Source organism: Cupressus sempervirens, chromosome 4, assembly GCF_028749045.1.
Source record: "Cupressus sempervirens isolate cs-2001-9-10 chromosome 4, ASM2874904v1, whole genome shotgun sequence".
In the NCBI taxonomy this organism is placed as follows: domain Eukaryota; kingdom Viridiplantae; phylum Streptophyta; class Pinopsida; order Cupressales; family Cupressaceae; genus Cupressus; species Cupressus sempervirens.
The window spans coordinates 839,971,887-839,991,253 of record NC_143121.1 but is presented as its reverse complement, the minus strand read 5'-3'; the positions used below and the strand labels follow the sequence as shown (position 1 = coordinate 839,991,253).

General features: G+C 38.5%; 1 protein-coding gene across 5 annotated transcripts in view; it reads right to left on the bottom strand.

The window, feature by feature from the left end:
• Positions 1-18,869, bottom strand: part of HEMG2 (Flavin containing amine oxidoreductase family) — a 346,786-nt gene extending 327,917 nt beyond the window's left edge. For all 5 annotated transcript variants that reach the window (XM_089827105.1, XM_089827106.1, XM_089827103.1 and 2 more), the window contains exon 1: positions 18,747-18,869. Coding sequence is in view for 3 of the 5 variants with exons in the window: in XM_089827103.1 (XP_089683229.1) it covers positions 18,747-18,783 (37 nt within the window). In the remaining 2 variants the exon portion in view is untranslated. The remainder of the gene's footprint in view (positions 1-18,746) is intronic.
• Between the last annotated feature and the right edge of the window lie 498 nt (positions 18,870-19,367).

Genomic DNA, 19,367 nt, shown 5'->3' with positions numbered 1-19,367 from the left:
TAGTTGTTAGGTTTCAGTATTGAGGTGATAGTGCATAGCTCAAAAGGATTAAGGAGTAGTCAAGTTATCAAATTATTGGGTTATGAATGAAGGATAGGAGTGTCCAAATAAAGGTTACACTAAGTCAAGTTCCAATGGATGGAAAAAAAATTTCCCAAGTGCATTAATATTTTGGCTAGTAAAATAACCCAAAATGTATTATAAAGGCATATATTTTGCATAAAGGGTTTTTAAATCCTTATAAAATTGGATTTCTCATACTTAAAATGTGAAAAAACCTTATGAAAATTAGTTTTTCCTTATAAAAATGCACAAAATCCCATAGATATAGAATGTCAACTCCTTAAAAGCACAAAATCCCAAGGGATGAAGAATTCCCCTTGGAAAATTACGAAAAATAACTTTCCAAGTCGTTTTTTCACTCATGAGGAGATATTTTCATATCATATGTCCAGATCGATTCATGTCTACTCTATTTATGTTGTGTGTCTTATGCATTCAAGTCTATACTGTGTCTTTAAACGTATGCTTTGTGTTTGCTCTATATTTTTAGTTAACCTAAAATATAAAAATAACTACAGTAAAAAAGATTTTTGAGGTCATTAATCAAAGCCATGTTATCACACAAACATTGTTGTCATTGTGAGATGGCCTTGATCCTTTTCTCTAGAAGATAAAAGACAACTTGACTTGAACTTGCCTAGTTCCAACTTTCAATCATAACTCACACTTGAAATGAGGGAGAAAACATAAATAATACAAGATTGGCCAGCATTAATATAACAATCGGATTAATTTATTTAATCACTTGTTCTTCCTGAGGTACAGTCAACCTTACGAAATATCTCTTGAGTAATGATTATTGGTTTTGGTCTTTGATTTGCTTCAGCAACATGATCTTTTGTGGCAGCAATCTAATTTTTCATCTTATAGTTCTCCTTTGAAATCAGAAACAATAATACAACAAGCTTCCCCTTTTCCCTTGATGGTAACCTCTCATAGAAATAATCTATAAGTATATAATTCCCCCCACTCTAATTCTCCCCATTTGACATCAATAGAAAAGGAATCCTCATAGCTAAGATAATGTAGTGTGAGCTCCCTATGAATAATGTATCTCCTTGGTGACTAGATAAAAACATATTACCCTCAACTTTTGTCTACGATACTGAAAAGTTTCTTTTGGTTGGGGACTTGTAATGATGTTTACAATTTGTTACTTAAACTACTTATCTCCAGCTTGCTCTCTTAAGAAATGATATTTAATTGGAATATGCTTTGTTCTAAAGTGCATCAAGATGGTAATTGTACTTGTGTTAACAAATAATATTGATCCTGGATGATTGAATTACACCTTAATGTTCCTTAGTGTCTTCCTCATCCACAGAAGTTTGTGCAACAAGATCTACATATTCAGCCTCTACTATGGGTAGAGAAATGGAAGGTTGTTTTACTCAACCAAGACACGAGACTATTACCAATGGAGAATGCTCCTTCTTGGAGCAGCAATACATATGACTCATCTCAAATAGGTGAATTAGTTCATCTCTTCCAGCAGGTGTTACATCCAGGCATTGACATCATTGCTTCAATTGTTTGAACTCCATCAATACAAAGTTTCCAATGAAAATGCAAGGTACTGCAAGCTATTGAAAAAAGGTAGCTATTTTGCTAAGTCGGTAAATGATTTCATCTGAAAAGTTGCATTGTCAGCTAGTTTTAATTAGGTAGCTTTTATTTCTTAAATCAATAAGTACATTTGTACAAGTTTATTTTCTTTTAACTAGGTTTTCTTTGTGTCAGTCGCATCATCCTTTTTGTCATTTTGTGTCTTTGATGCTTAACTCTATAGTCCAATAATTACTAAGGTGCTTTGAGATTCTGAATTCTACATTCCTTGTTGATTCTAAGAACAAATGGGCTACATTCCCTAGTCAGAGCCAGCTGTTGTCCTTAGTTTTGTATTCGTAAATTTGGGGCAACCCTACAAAAAAAATTGTAGTTTAAGGAATTTTCTTAGTTGTCCTATTTGGTTTCTGGTTTTCATTTTGTTTTAGATAAATGGCAATTTCAGTTCGGCCCTTTTTGAGCTATCATAGGCCTCAATTGGAGTTGTTTATCAAAAGTTATTAAGGAATTAAGCGTTCTACAATGTTGAAGATTGTAGCTAGGACAGAGATCTTTATCTCTGATTTTTTGAGAAATGGTCATTATAACTGTTATAGTTACCTTCGGCTGAAGAGAACACTGTGATAATAATTGAGATAATATTAAATATAAAGGCGTGGCTTATGACATGCGTTGAGGCATGCATATGAAAGTACAAAGAGTCATGTTTTGAGAAGTTGAAGGGACCTTTGGTTGTAATGTGAAGTGTCTCTCTATTTGTTTAATATATATATATATATTGCATCAAGCAAAAACATTGTACAAAGAAGCAATTTTATTATCAACGAAGTTATATTTTGTTGTGTGATTGGGTTTTTCCCTCTAGTTGGAAGTCTTTCCTAGAATAAATGTCTTGAGTTTTGTACTTTGTTTATTCTCTTCTATATTTTTGTTTATGTAATTTCTACTCAAATCTTAACATGGTATCTGAGCCTAGTTAGATGATAACATTCATTTGACATGAAAGAAGAAGCTTCTGTTTATGATCCCAATTAAGGGGTCAAGGGATGGAAACTTATCCTAGTTCAAGGTTCCTTACCTGATTATATCTGAGATGATTTATTGTGTGTTTATATTCTCTATATCTTCAACCTTGTTCTGCACTATTATAAGTATCTATGTTCGATCCCCTATTTATTGGCTCCAATTTTGATAATAATGATGGATGGAATCCTCTTTTTGTGCATTTCAAATAGAGGCACGTTTTGTTCTGTTTCTCAATTCACCCATTTCACTCTTCCCTTGTTGAACCATGCGATGACATGACTCTCATATTTGTCTTGACACCATGCGTGCCTATTATTACGATAATAGATAAGCATCTATTATTAGTTAATAATCTATTTGTAATCTATTGTAAATATTAGAATGTTTCTAATATTTAGTTAGCTGTAGTTATCTGTTAGTTTTCTTCAACTTTCTTTTAGCTAGAATAGAATATTTCTATTCTTTACGACCATTTTCGAAGGAAACATCACTTTACTCTTTTGTATATATTGACCTCTCAATCTTTGTTAATAACAAGCAAGTATTTTACCAATTACTTCGTAATATGGTATCAGAGCCAATACTTAAATTTTTTTGCAAAATTTATAATTTCTTTTGAAATAATTTGTTAATATTTTTTGAAATCATTTTTGTAACTTTCTCTACAACCTATTTAGGGTTTCAGTTTTGAGAAATCTGACTATGCTGAAAAATCGCAATTTTTGAGACACTCGACCACAAAAACAAAACAAAAAATTGTGTTGCAATCTAGTCTTTTTACCGATGGACTTCTCCCACCATCTCTTAAAAACGACCTATTACTGACTCCAGCGAGCTCGCCTATCGTCTCTACCCGAAGTCATGTTTTTGGAGATCTTGTTTTGTTCAACTGTTTTTATAGACGGGATTTGCTTCTTCGTGCATTTGTGCTTGCGAGATCATGCCTTTTTTCAAGATCAAACTCACTCTAGAGCTGTCTCTACCTGTGAAACCCTCTCTGTGACAAAAATCAGCCATATTTTTCCTAAAAATCGTCATTTTTTTGTAATTATTTGCCTCTATTGCTGTTGATTAGGATGTTATTTGAAACCCTATTTTTTTGGCTTGAAAAAAATTCTAATTATAGATTCCTGGTGGGTTTCTCAAGAGCTCAACTAGGATGTCTAATTTTTTTGGGTGCCTTGATTTTTGAGCCAACGGATCCAGAAATTGACAACATATTCTTTCTGAGTTTTTCAAGCTCTCTTCTAGATCGTCCTTCAAATTTTTAGAGTCTTCTATTTTCTTGCCTCGAAGAATATGCCTTCATAGATTTTCACACTTTTTCATTGAAAAATGTGTTAGGCATCATTGACTAATATTTTGCTCAAGAGCAATTCAAAATTCAATGGTCGGAATTATGGCACTTGGAAGCAACAAATAATAGCAATTTTTGAATATCGGAATACCGATCATATTGTTCTAGGTGTTACATAGCATTTGATTGCCCCTAGTACTGATTAGGATACATGGGATTTGAATAATCGGGAACTTGTGATGCTTCTCAAATTATCTGTAGTTGATGATCAGCTCACTCACATTCCATCCGGCAAGACAATTGCAAAGATATGGACACATCTCAAAAATCTTCATGAGACTTCCGACAAAAGCAAAGCTTTCTTCTTGAAAAAACATTTCAGTTTCTATTATCATGGATGAGCGAACATCGCTCCAGGCTCACCTGAATAGGATTCAGAAAATCCGTAATCAATTGTTTGCCATTGGTCACAAGATGGAGGAAGAGAACATTGTGATTATCACTCTTCGGAGTTTACCTAAGTCGTACGAGCATATTATCAAGACTCTCAACATTATGTCTTCTAGTGTTGATTTGAAATTCACAGATCTCTACACACTTCTACTTCAGCAAGATCGATGGAAACAACAGTTCAGTAGCAGTTTCACCTCCACCTCCACAGAGCAAGGCTTTGTTGCTAAATCCTTTCAGAAGGATAAAACCAAGTTTCAGCAGTCTTCTCAGCAGAAATCCTCTGCTCCAGCTTCAGAAGGATCCTGAAAGAAGAACATTCAATGCAACTATTGCCACAAGTTTGGTCACATGAAGGTTGAATGTCGGAAATGCTTAGCTGCCCAATCTAAATAATCAGGTTCACAACCCAAAGCGCACAGTGCAGAGCACACTGAGCAGACAAAATCTGCCTTTTATGCCATCATGGCTAAAAGATCTGCAAATCATGTGAAGTCATATGCTTGGTATATTAATTCAGGTGGCTTTCGTCATTTCACCCACCGCATAGACGGGTTCACTGACTACTAGCCTTACTCAAATTCTGTTATTTTTGGTGGTAGAGAAGAGTACACTATTGTCAGTAAAGGCAACATTCAGATTCAGTCTATTGGGAGTAGTCTCATTTTCCTTGATGTGTACTACGTTCCAGGGATGGAGCTAAATCTACTCTCAATCGGTCAATTACTGCAACATTCTTCATAGTTGGATGTCACCTTCAGTTCACATCAGTGTACCATCACTGATAGGGCGACTCAGTCAATTGTTGCAGTGGGTCTTGATGATCATGGTCTTTTTCGCCTTACTGATTCTGGTGATTCTCAAAACTTAGCTATGGCTGCTCAATGGTCTTTTGTTAACACACTTTGGCATCAGCAGTATGGCCACTTATATGTGCATTATCTCTCTTAGCTTGCTCGGGAAGAGCTTGTCCTCAATTTGCCAAAGATTCAAACTCAGCAGCTTGGAGTTTGTGATGCATGTCAAGCTAGGAAGCAACATCGCACACCTTTCACCAGTAGCGATTCATGGCGAGCTTCTCAGGCACTTCAACTTGTTCATGCCAATATCTATAGCCCTATAGCCACTCCTCCATTCTTGGGTCCAGGTACTTTCTGTTGTATATTGATGATTTCAGTAGAAAAATGTGAGTGTATTTTCTTAAAAAGAAATCAAATGCATTTCTTGTATTTCAGAAGTTTAAACCTTTAGTTGAAAAAGAGTCTGAAAAATCTAGTATTACTCTTAAATCAGACAATAGGGGGAATTTTGTTTTAAAGAATTCTCTAGCTTCTTGGATACTCATGGCATCAAACATTAGTTATCACAACCCATACACCACAACAGAACAATGTAGTTGAACATTGATACAAAACGATCACCGAGATGGCTCAATCCATGCTTGAACACAGATATGTTCCAAAGAAGTTTTGGGCAGAAGCAGTCAACACTACAATTTATCTTTTGAACCAATCACCCATAGTGGCGGTCAAAGGTAAGACTCTAGAAGGCCTGGTTAGGTCGCAAGCCCAGAATCAGTCACTTGAAGGTTTTTGGCTCCCTTGCTTTTGTTTGAATCCCTGATGCATCACACACCAAGTTGGATGCCAAGAGTCAGAAACTTATGCTTGTTGGACACAATAATCTTCACAAAGCCTACCGCTTGATTGACATTGAGACATCTTGTCTCCTGTATAGTCATGATGTAGTCTTCGATGAGCAGTGAGGACTATTCATGCTTGTTTCTCTTGTTCCTGATCCAATAGACCAGCTTATGAAGGCTCATGATTTGGAAGTTAGGCTTCCATTAGGTCCACCTAATGAGAGGGATCTAGTAGATCCTACAGCTCCAACTATATCAGTGATCCCTATACAGACACCTCTAGCTTCTCCTGCAGGATCACCTTGCTTTGTAGATGCTTCACTTGAGTTTGATCTAGATTCCTCTGATGAGGAACCTGATCACCAAGCATCTCCTGATACTAATGTCAGTCATTCTCCTTTCCGACCTAAGTGGCAGGCTAAGACGCTGATTTTCCTGATGATGAGCTCATTGATGAGAGAACTGCTCGAAAAAGGAGCAAACCTATAGAATTTGTTAACTCTGCTCTCATGGCCAACATTCATATTGTGTTTGGACCTCAAACATATTCCAAGGTTAAGGAAACTTAGAGTGGGAACAAGCCATGACATCTAAACATTAGAGCCTGTTGAAGAATAACATCTAAGTCCTTTCTGATCTTCCACTAGGAAAGAAACCCATTGGCTACAAATGGGTTTACAAAATCAAATAAAAATCTGATGGTACTTTGGATAAGTACAAAGCTCGTTTAGTTGCGAAGGGCTTTTCTCAGTGTCAGGACATTTACTATGAGGAGACCTTTGCTCCTACTGCAAAAATGAGCACAATCAGATTAGTCCTAGCCATGGCAACACAATTTGGCTGGAAGGTCCATCAGATGGATGTCAAGAGCGCTTTCCTCAATGGTGATTTCCACGAAGAGGTCTACATGATGCAACCTTTTGGTTTCAAGGCTGCTGGTAAAGACCATCGGGTTCTCAAATTGGTGAAAGCTTTCTATGGCTTGAAGCAAGCCTCTAGGGCATGGTACATAAAAATTGATAAGTACCTCAATGGTCAAGGCTTCCAGAGAAGTTCTTCAATCTCAAATTTGTACATCAAGACTACTGACAGTGACATCATCCTTCTAGTTATTTATGTGGATGATTTGATCATCACTGGCAGTTTGGCATCTTTGATTCAAGGAATCAAGCAAAATTTATGTCAGTCTTTTGATATGATGGATCTTAGGCTCATACATTATTGCCTAGGTGTTGAGATTCGGCAATAGTTTTTTGGTATATTCATCTCTCAGTCTAAATATGTCAAGGCTCTGTTAGACAAATTACGTAGGCAAGATTACAAGTCTGCATCTACACCCATGGAGAAAAGTCTCAAGTTATCAACCAAATCTAATTCTCCTCCAGTTGATGATACTACGTACAGGCAACTAGTAGGCAGCCTCATCTATCTCTTTGCTACTAGGACTGATATCATCTTTGCAATCAGCTACATCTCACGCTTTATGACAGCTCTCAAGTCTGATCATTGGATGGCAGAAAAGCATGTGCTTCGTTATTTGCAGGGCACTTCAGATTATGGACTTCTTTACTCTCAAAGTTCTAATTCTAGACTAAGTGGTTCACATATTTAGATTGGGCAGGCTCTGTTGACGATAAAAAGTCAAATTCTAGATATGTGTTCAATTTGGGATTAGGTGCCATCATATGGACCAGTAAAAAGCATCCGGCAATTTTTCTCTCTACAGAAGCCGAACATAGAGAGACAGTCAAGGCAGGTTGTGAAGTTGTTTGGCTTTGTCGGATGATTAGGGATATGCAAGTGTCACCAGCAAGACCAACTACTTTGTTGATGATGAAGGCGTTATCAAGTTAGCATGAAATCCAATCTTCCATGAACAAACCAAGCATGTGGATGTTCACTATCACTACATATGACAGCTGATTGAAGATGGGACAATAGACCTACAATATGTTCCTACCATGGATCAGAATGCAGACATTCTCACCAAGTCTCTTGGTCCTAATAAGTTTGTCAAATTCAGAGAACAGCTTGGTGTTGTGGATAAATTAACCATTAAGGGAGGGTATTACGATAATAGATAAGCGTCTATTATTAGTTAAAGCTAATCTATTTGTAATCTATTGTAAATATTAGAATATTTCTAATATTTAGTTAGTTGTAGTTATATATTAGTTTTCTTTAACTTTCTTTTAAGTAGAATAGAATATTTCTATTCTTTGCGATCGTTTCCTAAGGAAACATCACTTTATTCTTTTGTATATATTGACCTCTCAGCCTCTGTTAATAGCAAGCAAGTATTTTACCAATTACTCTGTAATATGTATAAGTTTTCCATTCTTGTGGGTTATTTGTATTGATCATATGCTCTCCTAAGTGTTCTTTCCTCCATGGATTACTACATGTCGGTTCATATCTTCCTTGAGACTATTTGTATTCTCTTTGGTATCTTGGGGCAGTTCATGTTTGTGTGTTGTGACATCAAGGCAAGCAATGTAATGTTAGATTATGATTTCAACGCCAAGCTAGAGGATTCAGTCTGCCAACATGTTTTCAAATAGGGGAGAATTCAGAAGAAGATTGAGAAACATGTTTATGTGGCATGTTTGTTGCTGTAGCAGAATCTCATTAAGGAACAACCATCTTTGGCAATGTACAATCTCATGCCCATGGTAGTCGAGAGTTTATTTTTTAAGGGAAGTCAAAGAAAACGAAAAGCCATAGGGGACTATCACAGACGTGAAAGGTCGGAAAGGCATTGAACTAGGATATCACTGAGCAAGCAAAGAATTTGAATGTTCAAAGAAGGCGGCATCCCTAAGCCCTTGGATTTCTTTCTGAGACATTATCAGCTTGTTTATTGTCACTGCTCATTCTCTATACACACAAGTCATTCTCAATCTCATGCGGCTCCAAAAAACAAGAGGGAAACAACATACTCGTGATTTTTCTGGTCACATCTACCATGTACTTATGCATGTGACAATGACCTATTTTAAGGACCTCAATTTCTTGCATGGAGTCGCTTCAAATTCTTTTACACAGTGGTTTTGGTTAAACATGGATCGTGAATCATGTTTCTATGGGTAGTAAGTCTGCAGGGGTTCTTTTCAAGGCCACCATTGTTGCAAGTGTCATTAATAGCCTTATTATTGAAGCAATGGTCATCGACAAGCAAGTCCTCAGGAGATACATATCATCTTTCTTTTATTGTAATTATTAATATTATTAATTTGGTTTGTATTATAATGGCATTCTAGTCAATCGTCTTTAAAGGTTGTTGAGGTTTGGATTAATGATTGTCTTTTGCAGTTATGAAATATTGTCGTTTTTGGCCCTTGTCCGTTCATCTTCGGACTTTATTTTGTTCTTTTGTATATTTCTTTGTGTCTTTTATGTAATGTTCCCGTTATAAAATAAATAATAAATTAAACTTTTGTAATGGGTCGGTTGATTTAGTGTATCCCAGACCCATTTTTTATTTTGTTTATGTAGTTTGTGTCGCCATCGGCTATCTTTGTACACCCTCGGAAAGGTTCCCCAATGGGTATTTAAGCACGGCTTGTAGGAAGTCTGTAGGTATGCTTTTGGATTATACTTCTCTGTACTGCGAATTCCTGTTGGAGTTTTGGATTGTTCACCATTTCAGAAGTGAAAGCTCTTACCTATTTGGCTCGTGCAGTTTCGGTGGGATTCAACCCTCACCCTATTCTGTTGTTGCGTGTATTTCTTCGCTCGGATCTGGCAAATCGGAGCATTATCTTCTGGCAATTATTATTCGCATTCAAATCTCTCTTATTGAGGTTTTCATCAGGATCTATTAAGTTTGTGTATGAACCAAGATTATATTGAGTCGGATATCTAACCCATCTCCATACTGCTTCCTCCTTACGGCCTTCACCCTCCATACACCTCAACATACATCACTCCTGTAAACCTGCCGTACACCCACCCCTAACTCCACTCCGTACTCCTACAGTCAACGTAAGGCCCTCATTAAGTTACCGTACGGCTTTCCCTTTTACCCCGTACGGACACTTGTTGCACAACATTCTGTACAAACTTCTACTATACGGCTCACCCCTATTCCCTATACCACTGTATGATGTACAGACGGCCAGCATATTTCCATGTAGTCAACTTGCCCACTGTACGGTTATCTCCGAGCTGCATTCTGTACGGCATATGGGCACATCGTACGGCCTCTCAACAACCACTTCGTACAGCATTTTGGATTCAAGTACAATCCACTCCTTGTACGGCCTCTACCTCACCTCTCCTGACTTGGTGTACGGCCCTTCTTGCGTTGTACCGCCATATCAATTTGTTTCCCTCGATTAACATCTGAATCGAAGCACCATAGTGGTATCAAAGCGCTTCAATCCTGCTAGCTTGTGGACAGTGAATGAGAGTTTATAGCCAGAAGAGGACACATTTTGTTGATCAAATGGCTGACGAATAGGAACCGACCGCTGTCGAACTTGTGGCTCTACTGAGGGAACTTGTTAGGAATCAAGCACAGATCATTGATACACAACGACTCATGGAAGAAACTCTCAAGAAGTTAGCAGAGAACAAAATATCAGGAGAACAAAATGGTCGCAGCATGGACTCGGTGTCGGATAAATCAAACCCTCAACCAACACGCTCTCGACCTTCCATGCCGACTTTTCCACCATGGACGGAGGCACAACACAGAGGGAGACAACCAACCTTTGAAGAGATGAGAAAAGACTGGAAGAATGCAAACCTTGAAGAAGATATATCCTATAAAGATTATGCAGATCTAAGAATGAGATATTCGGGAGGCGGAAATAGAGGATACTTTAACGATGATATTAGAAGAAAATTGAGTAAGGTAAATCTGTCACCATTTGACGGATCCAATTCCATATCTGCACAAGCGTGGGTAATGAAAGCCGATACCTACTTCCAGCTGAATCCCATGCTAGAAGAATAAGCAATCAAATTTGTCGCGCTGCACTTGGAGAGAGTGGCGCATGAATGGTGGCACCATAGCACCATCATATTAGGGCATGATCAAATAAATAATTATGCAGAATTCATGGAGATATTGATAGAACGATTTGATGGTAAAGATCCGGAGCTCAATTTCAAAGATTTGGCACAACTAAGGCAAACTGGATCGGCCGATCAATTCATTGCAAAGTTTCAGAGACTGTGTTTTGGTCACGGACATTTTCAAAAGAAGACAGGTAGTGTTCTTCATGGACGGACTGACAGAACCTTTGAAGGGTTGGGTAAAGGGGTTCAATCCTGCCACCCTGTCGGAAGCAATCAATAAAGCACGGAGTATGGCATTGTCATCGGCATCATCCTCTCCAAGTTACTCACATCCTAAACCGCCGACATTTCCGAGGGACAAATCTCCACCCAAGAAGCCATCGTTGGATGAAGCTACCAAACAGGAACTCCGAAGGAAGAAATAATGTTTCGATTGCAAGGGACCTTGGGAGCTTGGCCACCGATGCCTTGGAAAGGCGAAGATCCATTACATTGAGGTCGTGTCCGATGATGAGGACGAACAGGAAGAAATGCTAGTCGAAGATGACCAACCCCACAATGACACCAACATCAGTTTGAATCGTACAGAGAGAATTGCCGCTTTAGTACAATGCAAAGGAACCATTGCATTGGCTGGCAACCCGAGGTGCACATTTTTTCGTGTACGGGGTACCCTTCAAGGACAAAGGGTTATGATGATGTTGGATAGCGAAGCTACTCTAAATTTCATAAACTCATCCTTGTTAAAACGAAGAAGTCTACCTATGGAGGCGCACGCAAGCTTTCAGGTCAATGTCGCCGGAGGGACTTTTCTGCCCTACATGCACCTTGTTCCTCAACTGAGTATCACAATGGCGAATCACACGGTGACTGAGGACTTCTTCATAATGGAATTGGCCGACATGGAAATTATTCTTGGCATACAGTGGATGGAGACCCTTGATGAATACACTCAGAGTTTCAAATGGATGGACTTCACTTTTGTGGTTGACGGAAAGAAGGTTGTCCTCTAAGGAATGGCAAATGAAGGTTCAAAGGAAGTTTCTGCGCATCGGATGGAGGCAATTTTTCGGCACGATGACGTTGTGTGGGCTGCACATTGTCTTATCTTGACGGAACCTATAAAAGGGCGTTGAACACCTCCATAGGATAATGAACTTCAACATATTTTAAGTAGACATGATAAAGTTTTCATGGATATTCCTCCTGGCATACCACCTCATCGAGGGTTCAAACACACTATCGAGTTGGAATCAAGGGTAAAGCCGGTCATAACTACACCGTACCGCCATCCCAAGAAATTCAAAGATGAGATTGAAAAGATGATTCAAGAATTGCTAGAGAAAGGATGGATTCGTCCCAGTTCTAGCCCATTCGCTTCTTCTATGGTCTTGGTCAAAAAGGATGGGAGGATGCGCATGTGTGTGAACTACCGTGCGTTGAATAAAAAAACAATAAAGAACGGATATCCCATTCCAAGGATAAATGAGCTGCTAAATAAACTGCATGGCGCGGTCTATTTTTCAAAAATAGATCTCCGTTCCGGATACCATTAGATCCGCTTGAGAAAAGATGTGGAGAAAACAGCTTTCTATTGTCACTACGGACATTATGAGTTTCTGGTCATGCCGTTTGGACTGACCAATGCACCTGCTACATTTCAATCATGCATGAACCGCATCTTCAACAAGCAATTGCGTAAGTATTTATCGGTTTTCTTTGATGATCTTATTTATAGCAGGACATAGGAGGAGCACCTGAAGCATCTGAATGAAGTTCTAAGTATCATGGAGGAACAGTCCTTGTTCGCCAAACAGTCGAAATGTGAATTTGGTATGACAAAAATATTGTACTTGGGGCATGTTGTCAGTAAATACGAAGTTCAAGTGCATCAGGAGAAGATTCAGGCTATCTTCGACTGGCCTCCCCCAAAATCACTCACGAATTTGCGAGGATATTTCGGACTGTGCAGTTACCATAGGAGGTTTGTTAAATGATTCTCTAAGCTCAGTGCACCTTTAACGGATTTGACGAAGAAGGGATCATTGCAGTGGAACGAAAAGGCACAACTCACCTTTGATAAGCTAAAAGAGGCCATGAGCACTCGTCCCATACTTGCACTACCTGATTTCACTCGACCGTTCATTTTGGAATACGACACGTCCAAGGAAGGCATTGGAGCAGTATTGATGCAAGATAGACACCCCATCACTTATGTGAATAAGAAGCTTACGCTAGTAGAACGCCTATATTCCATCTACGACAAAGAAATGTTGGCCATCGTACATGCACTAACCAAGTTCCGATGGTATCTGGTGGGTGCCAAATTTGTCGTCCATACGGATCACAACAGTCTGAGATATCTTATGGAGCAACAAGACTTGAACGAATGACAACAAAAATGGGTAAGCAAAGTTCAAGCTTTTGATTTTGACATTGAGTATGTGAAAGGGAAGAACAATGTAGTTGTAGATGCCTTGTCTAAGAAACCCACCATGTGCTCACTAGACCAAATTTCAGCTGAATGGAAGGCACATCTGTTAGTGGAATATTCCAAGAATACATTTGCCTATGAAATAATGGATGGCCACACTCACGATGATCGGTACAGAGTGGTGGATGACATCATCTATTATAAAGGTCGGATATACTTGGTGCCAAAATCCAAATTGAAGCAAAAAATCTTGAAAGAAGTACACGACTCACCTCTGGTTGGACACCTGGGTTTCCTCAAAACTTACAGAAGTCTTTGGGAGAGGTTTTCATGAAAAGGACTTAAAAGGGATGTGTTGCGGTATGTAAGAGAGTGTACGATCTGCCAACAGAACAAGTCCGAACATACTCCTCCTGCTGGACTGCTACAACCTTTGTCAATCCCGAACATAAGTGGGAAAGTATATCAATGGATTTCATAATAGGTCTTCCCCAAGTGAACGGAAAGGATTGTATCTTTGTGGTGGTTGACAGATTGACAAAGTATGTACATTTCTTCGCCATCCCCTCGAACCTTCAGGCTGCACAAATTGCCGATCTATTTTTTAGAGAAGTCTTTCGTCTGCATGGGTTACCTCGAAACATCATCAATGATCAAGATGGACGATTTGTCACTATCTTCTAGACAGAACTGTTTCGAATGGCAGGGATAGAATTATCACCAAGTACGAGTTACCACCCGCAGACGGACGGACAAACCGAGATTGTGGACAAATGGCTCAAAGGCTACCTTGGGAACTATGTTTCGGCACAACAACAAGCGTGGGTAAAATGGATCCATCTAGGGGAATATTGCTACAATACCACGCATCACATGTCTATTGGGATGGCACCATTCAAAGCTCTGTAAGGGTATGACCCCCTCTCCTTCATTGACATAGTTCTGGGTGACAGTCGTGCTCCAAGGGCGAGGGACTGGGTTCAGGAGGGACAGGACATACTGAGGTGCTTGAAAGAAAACCTACAGCAGGCACAAAATCAACAGAAGATGTACGTCGACAGACAGAAGATAGAGAGGAGTTTCGAAGTGGGTGATTTGGTCGATCTCCGGCTCTAGCCATATCAACAATCTTCATTAAAGGGAACATGAAAGGAAAAATTGAAGCCACGATTTCATAGCCCCTATCGTGTGGTCCGTCGCATTGGCGAAGTAGCGTATGAACTGGAACTTCCTGAGGGGAGCCGCATTCATAATGTCTTCCATGTTTCTTGTCTGAAGAAAGCCATAGAGCAAAACATCACAGTTGCTACCGACCTTCCACCACTCAATGAAAAAGGAAAGCTCATTTTGGAACCTGTCAAGATCCTCGAAGTATGTGAAAAGACCCTATAGAACCGCACTGTGAAGGAATACTTGGTACACTGGCGACACCTACCATTGGACGACACAACGTGGGAAGGCGAGCACATTCTCTAACACCCAGCATTGCATTTGCTTGAGAACAAGCAAACTTTGGGACGGGAGACTGTAATGTTCCCGTTATAAAATAAATAATAAATTAAACTTTTGTAATGAGCCAATTGATTTAGTGTATCCCGGACCCATTTTTTATTTTGTTTCTATAGTTTGTGTCGCCGTCGGCTATCTTTGCACACACTTGGAAAGGCTTCCCAATGGGTATTTAAGCATGGCTTGTAGGAAGTTTGTAGGTATGCTTTTGGATTATACTTCTTTGTAGTGCAAATTCCTGTTGGAGTTCTAGATTGTTCGCTATTTCGGAAGTGAAAGATCTTCCCTATTTGGCTCGTGCAGTTTCGGTGGGATTCAACCCTCACCCTATTTCGTTGTTGCATGTATTTCTTCGCTCGAATCTGGCAAATCGGAGCATTATCTTCTGGCAATTATTATTCACATTCAAATCTCTCTTATTGTGGTTTTCATTAGGATCTATTGTGTTTGTGTATGAACCAAGATTATATTGAGTTGGATATCTAACCCATCTCCATACTGCTTCTTCCCTACGGCCTTCACCCTCCATACACCTCAACATACATCACTCCTGTTAGCCTGTCGTACACTCACCTCTAACTCCACTCCGTACTTCTATAATCAACGTAAGGCCCTCATTAAGTTATCATACGGCTTTCCCTTTTACCCCATATGGACACTTGTTGCACAACATTCTGTACGCACTTCTACCGTATGGCTCACCCCTATTCCCTATTCCACCGTACGGTGTATGGACAGCCGGCATAACTTTCGTACAATCAACTTGCCCACCGTACAGTCATCTCCCAGCTACATTCCGTACGGCATCTGGGCACATCGTACGGCCTCTCAGCCAGTCCGTACGGCATTTTGGATTCAAGTACAGTCCACTCCTTGTACGGCCTCTGCCTCACCTCTCTTGACTTGGTGTACGGCCCTTCCTACGTTGTACCTCCATATCAATTTGTTTCCCTCAATTAAAATCCAAATTGGAGCACCACATTTTACTACAGAGCAACTCACAAAAAGATTATCGGGTTTTACTTTCAAAGGTTCAGAATTATTTTTGATGAAACACAATGGAGTTTGAGTGTTGGCATTGGAATTTGATCGATACTTGACTGTCAGTTCTCACAGTGGTTTTGGGGTTTTGCAATTTTTGTTCAAAAGTGACTGTCAATACTTTTACGTGATCATTATGGAATGTCTTATTGGCTGCTCCAGGAACCCATTCTTTTGCAAGATCACGTCCTGTGTTTTCCACTTGGCAAAATGAAATTTTGGCAATAATTTGCAGATCACGTGAAAAGATTACATAGTTCTGGCAATGGGATTGAAGCCAGTAGCTAACGTGGAGGATACTTTTAAATCACAGTTGTAATGTTTGTGGCTTTAAGAGGCTTGACATTCTCCTATGGGCACAATCTTATTAATGATGGGCTCCAGTTTGCCACAGATTGAGTTTAGGGCACATTATTTGTAGGATAAGAGTTGATATCACTTTTCTAGGTGCCAATCTATAGTGATGAAAAGAAGAGTTGGCTATTGAAGATACATGCAGGTTGTTGTTATGTTATCCAGGATTGATTAATTGCATTTTCTTGTCACTAAATGGTTGAGGAAAACTGGACTACAAGGAGATGAGTATTTTGTAATATTGAATAATATACAATTGTAACATTGAACTCTGTTATAGATGATGTTACGAGTTATTAATGTCTCTCTTGATTGCAGGACACAATAGGATAATGAGAGGTTATGCAGACTGTATAAGGATGTCACTGAATTGATGTGCATATTTGCACATGAGATTTAAGAGGTTGCTTTGATTTTCAGAGGGAGAAGTTCAGCCTCAGAGAGAAGATACATCAACTATCTTAATGCGGTGATCAAAGTCGTCCCTACTGCGAGGGAGTCTCTGCTGAGAGAAAATCTCAGTCATTATATAACTATCTTATTGTGGTGATTTTCTTTCTTATTCATGTGAAATTAACAAAGTTGTAAGGTCAGCTATGAAAACTCTTTTCACTTATGAGGTAAATATAGTGAACATCAGTTAGAGAGAGACCATGATGTCATCATGTTGAGAGATTATGTGATGGGAGTTGAATGTCATGTTGAGAGAGTCCATGACAAAATCACGTTGAGAGAGTCCATGATGTAAGCTAGTTGTGAGCCTTTCAAGCTTTTCATGTTGAAAGATTCCATGACATCAACATGTTGAGAGAGTCTGTGATGTAAGAGTCTTGCAAGATTGTCATGTTAAGAGATTCCATGACAGCATCACGTTGAGAGAATCCGTGATGAAAGTTCGTTGTAATACTTGCAGGTTTTTCATGTTGAGTGATTCCATGAATTATATTTTGTTGAGATTAAAAAAAATTATGAAAATCTATGTGAATAGAATTTTTCATTGGCATTTTTTTGGTTGCATTTATGTGTGACTGCTACGCTAAAGATCTCTCTCTTGCTAAGATTGTAGATGCGATAAAGATCTTTATCACTGATTTTTAGAAATATGGTCATTATAACTGTTATAATCACCTTCAGCTGAAGAGGACATTGTGATAATAATTGAGATGATATTAAATATAAAGACATGTGTCTTACGGAATGTGTTGAAGCATGCATATGGAAATACGAAGAGTCACGTTTCGGAAAGTTGAGGGTACCATTGATTGTAATGTGAAGAATCTCTCTATTTGTTATACTAGTTTCTGTCTCCCACCCTTAGCATTCATTTCATCTCACACAAGGGAAAATTAACAAATAAAAGGCTTTTTTTTTTTAATTTTCTCATTCCTTCGGATCTTGAAATTGGTGAATGACATTTGTTGCGGGGTGTGTCTTCGTATTCCATTCTCAGGGAACATTCCTGCTCATCGTTCTCTCCTACTTCCACTATCTGTTCCATTTGATAGGTTTGGTTCCATGTTGTCTAAACTCTACACTGCTGAAATACTCTCAATATTTCTTGTTTCTAACTAATGCCTCAAAATTCTTCAAATGTTGAGGTACACAGAAGGGGCTAGCCATGCTTGAAACGGTGCTCAAACTTATTGGCCTGGCAAACACAAAAAGCCGTAGCTTCGATTCAGAAAGGATACTCACGGCGAATTTGGAGAATTTGGTGGTGGACAAGTCAGTCTTTGGGGTCGTAAATAGGTTTCAAGGTCACCAATAAAAAAATGGGGTTTATTCAGGCCATATTTCCATTATCAACAAAAATTTATCACAGAAACCCATCTGACACAGAATACTCCACTGAAAAACCCTCTGCTTAGAATGCTCATAATGAAACCTGTAATAATTTCTGCAACATTAAACATCCTCAAAAACTCTAGTTTAAATAGAGCCTCTTTGGCTATCTTCATTACCACAAAATTTCTCACAGGAACCTACGGTTATAATTAAAGAACATTTCTTATAAATTATCATGATAGAACATGTGTATTATTTCTCGTTTTTTATTAGTTTAGAAAGATTTACAACCTAAAAGCTAAAATAGGGTTTTACAAATCTTTCGTACCTATAAAAATTGAAATAGTGCTCATTCGACTGCATTTACATCGTTACTTAAAATGTACGTCGCACAGGACACTTCCCTAAAAAATATTTATTCTAAATTCCACGGTTAAATTTCGAAGAAGGCCACAACTCAAACCATAAAAATCTTTTTATATAATTGCTGATGGTCAATTCTAAGTAATCCATTGTTAATTTCCTTAGAATAGCGAATTTTAATAGATGATTACTCGTGCGCTCCTGCTGAGGATGAACAGATGCGGCCATAGCGGTCTCTGGTTCGCGTCAGCTAAATTTTTGATAATCCAAAAATTCTTGTGATTCTGTTTGAACTACTCCGCGAGTACCAAAACGTTTAGTTTAGCTTTTTTCCATTTTTTAAAGGTGACCTGTCATTTTTTTACTTTATTTTTTTTCCTGTTAACGTTAAACTTTATTATCAAAATTTTTAATTATAGCATTAATTTGATTAATTCCGTTTTAATTGAGTTTTAAAATATTTATATATTTGGAAATTTACAATGACATTTCAGTCAATTTGAGTCCCTATTTTCTTTAGAATCTGTCTGCAAAACTTTATCGCCTAAAAACATTGGGAAAAGAAATAAGGAAATCTTTCATCAAATTCAATAATAGAAAACCGCTAATTTAGAAAAAAAATGCATAGATCTTTATCTTTGACTATTCCAAATCTTCTAATTTGAATGTATTTTATTTTGACATTGCATTGAGGTTGACCAGGCACTAAAAGAGGAAACAGGTAAAGAGGTATAGGGATAGGAATTGTGATGACAAAGGAATAACTGTGTCTTTACTATTGCTTTTACTTTTATTGAATCATAAAACTTTCT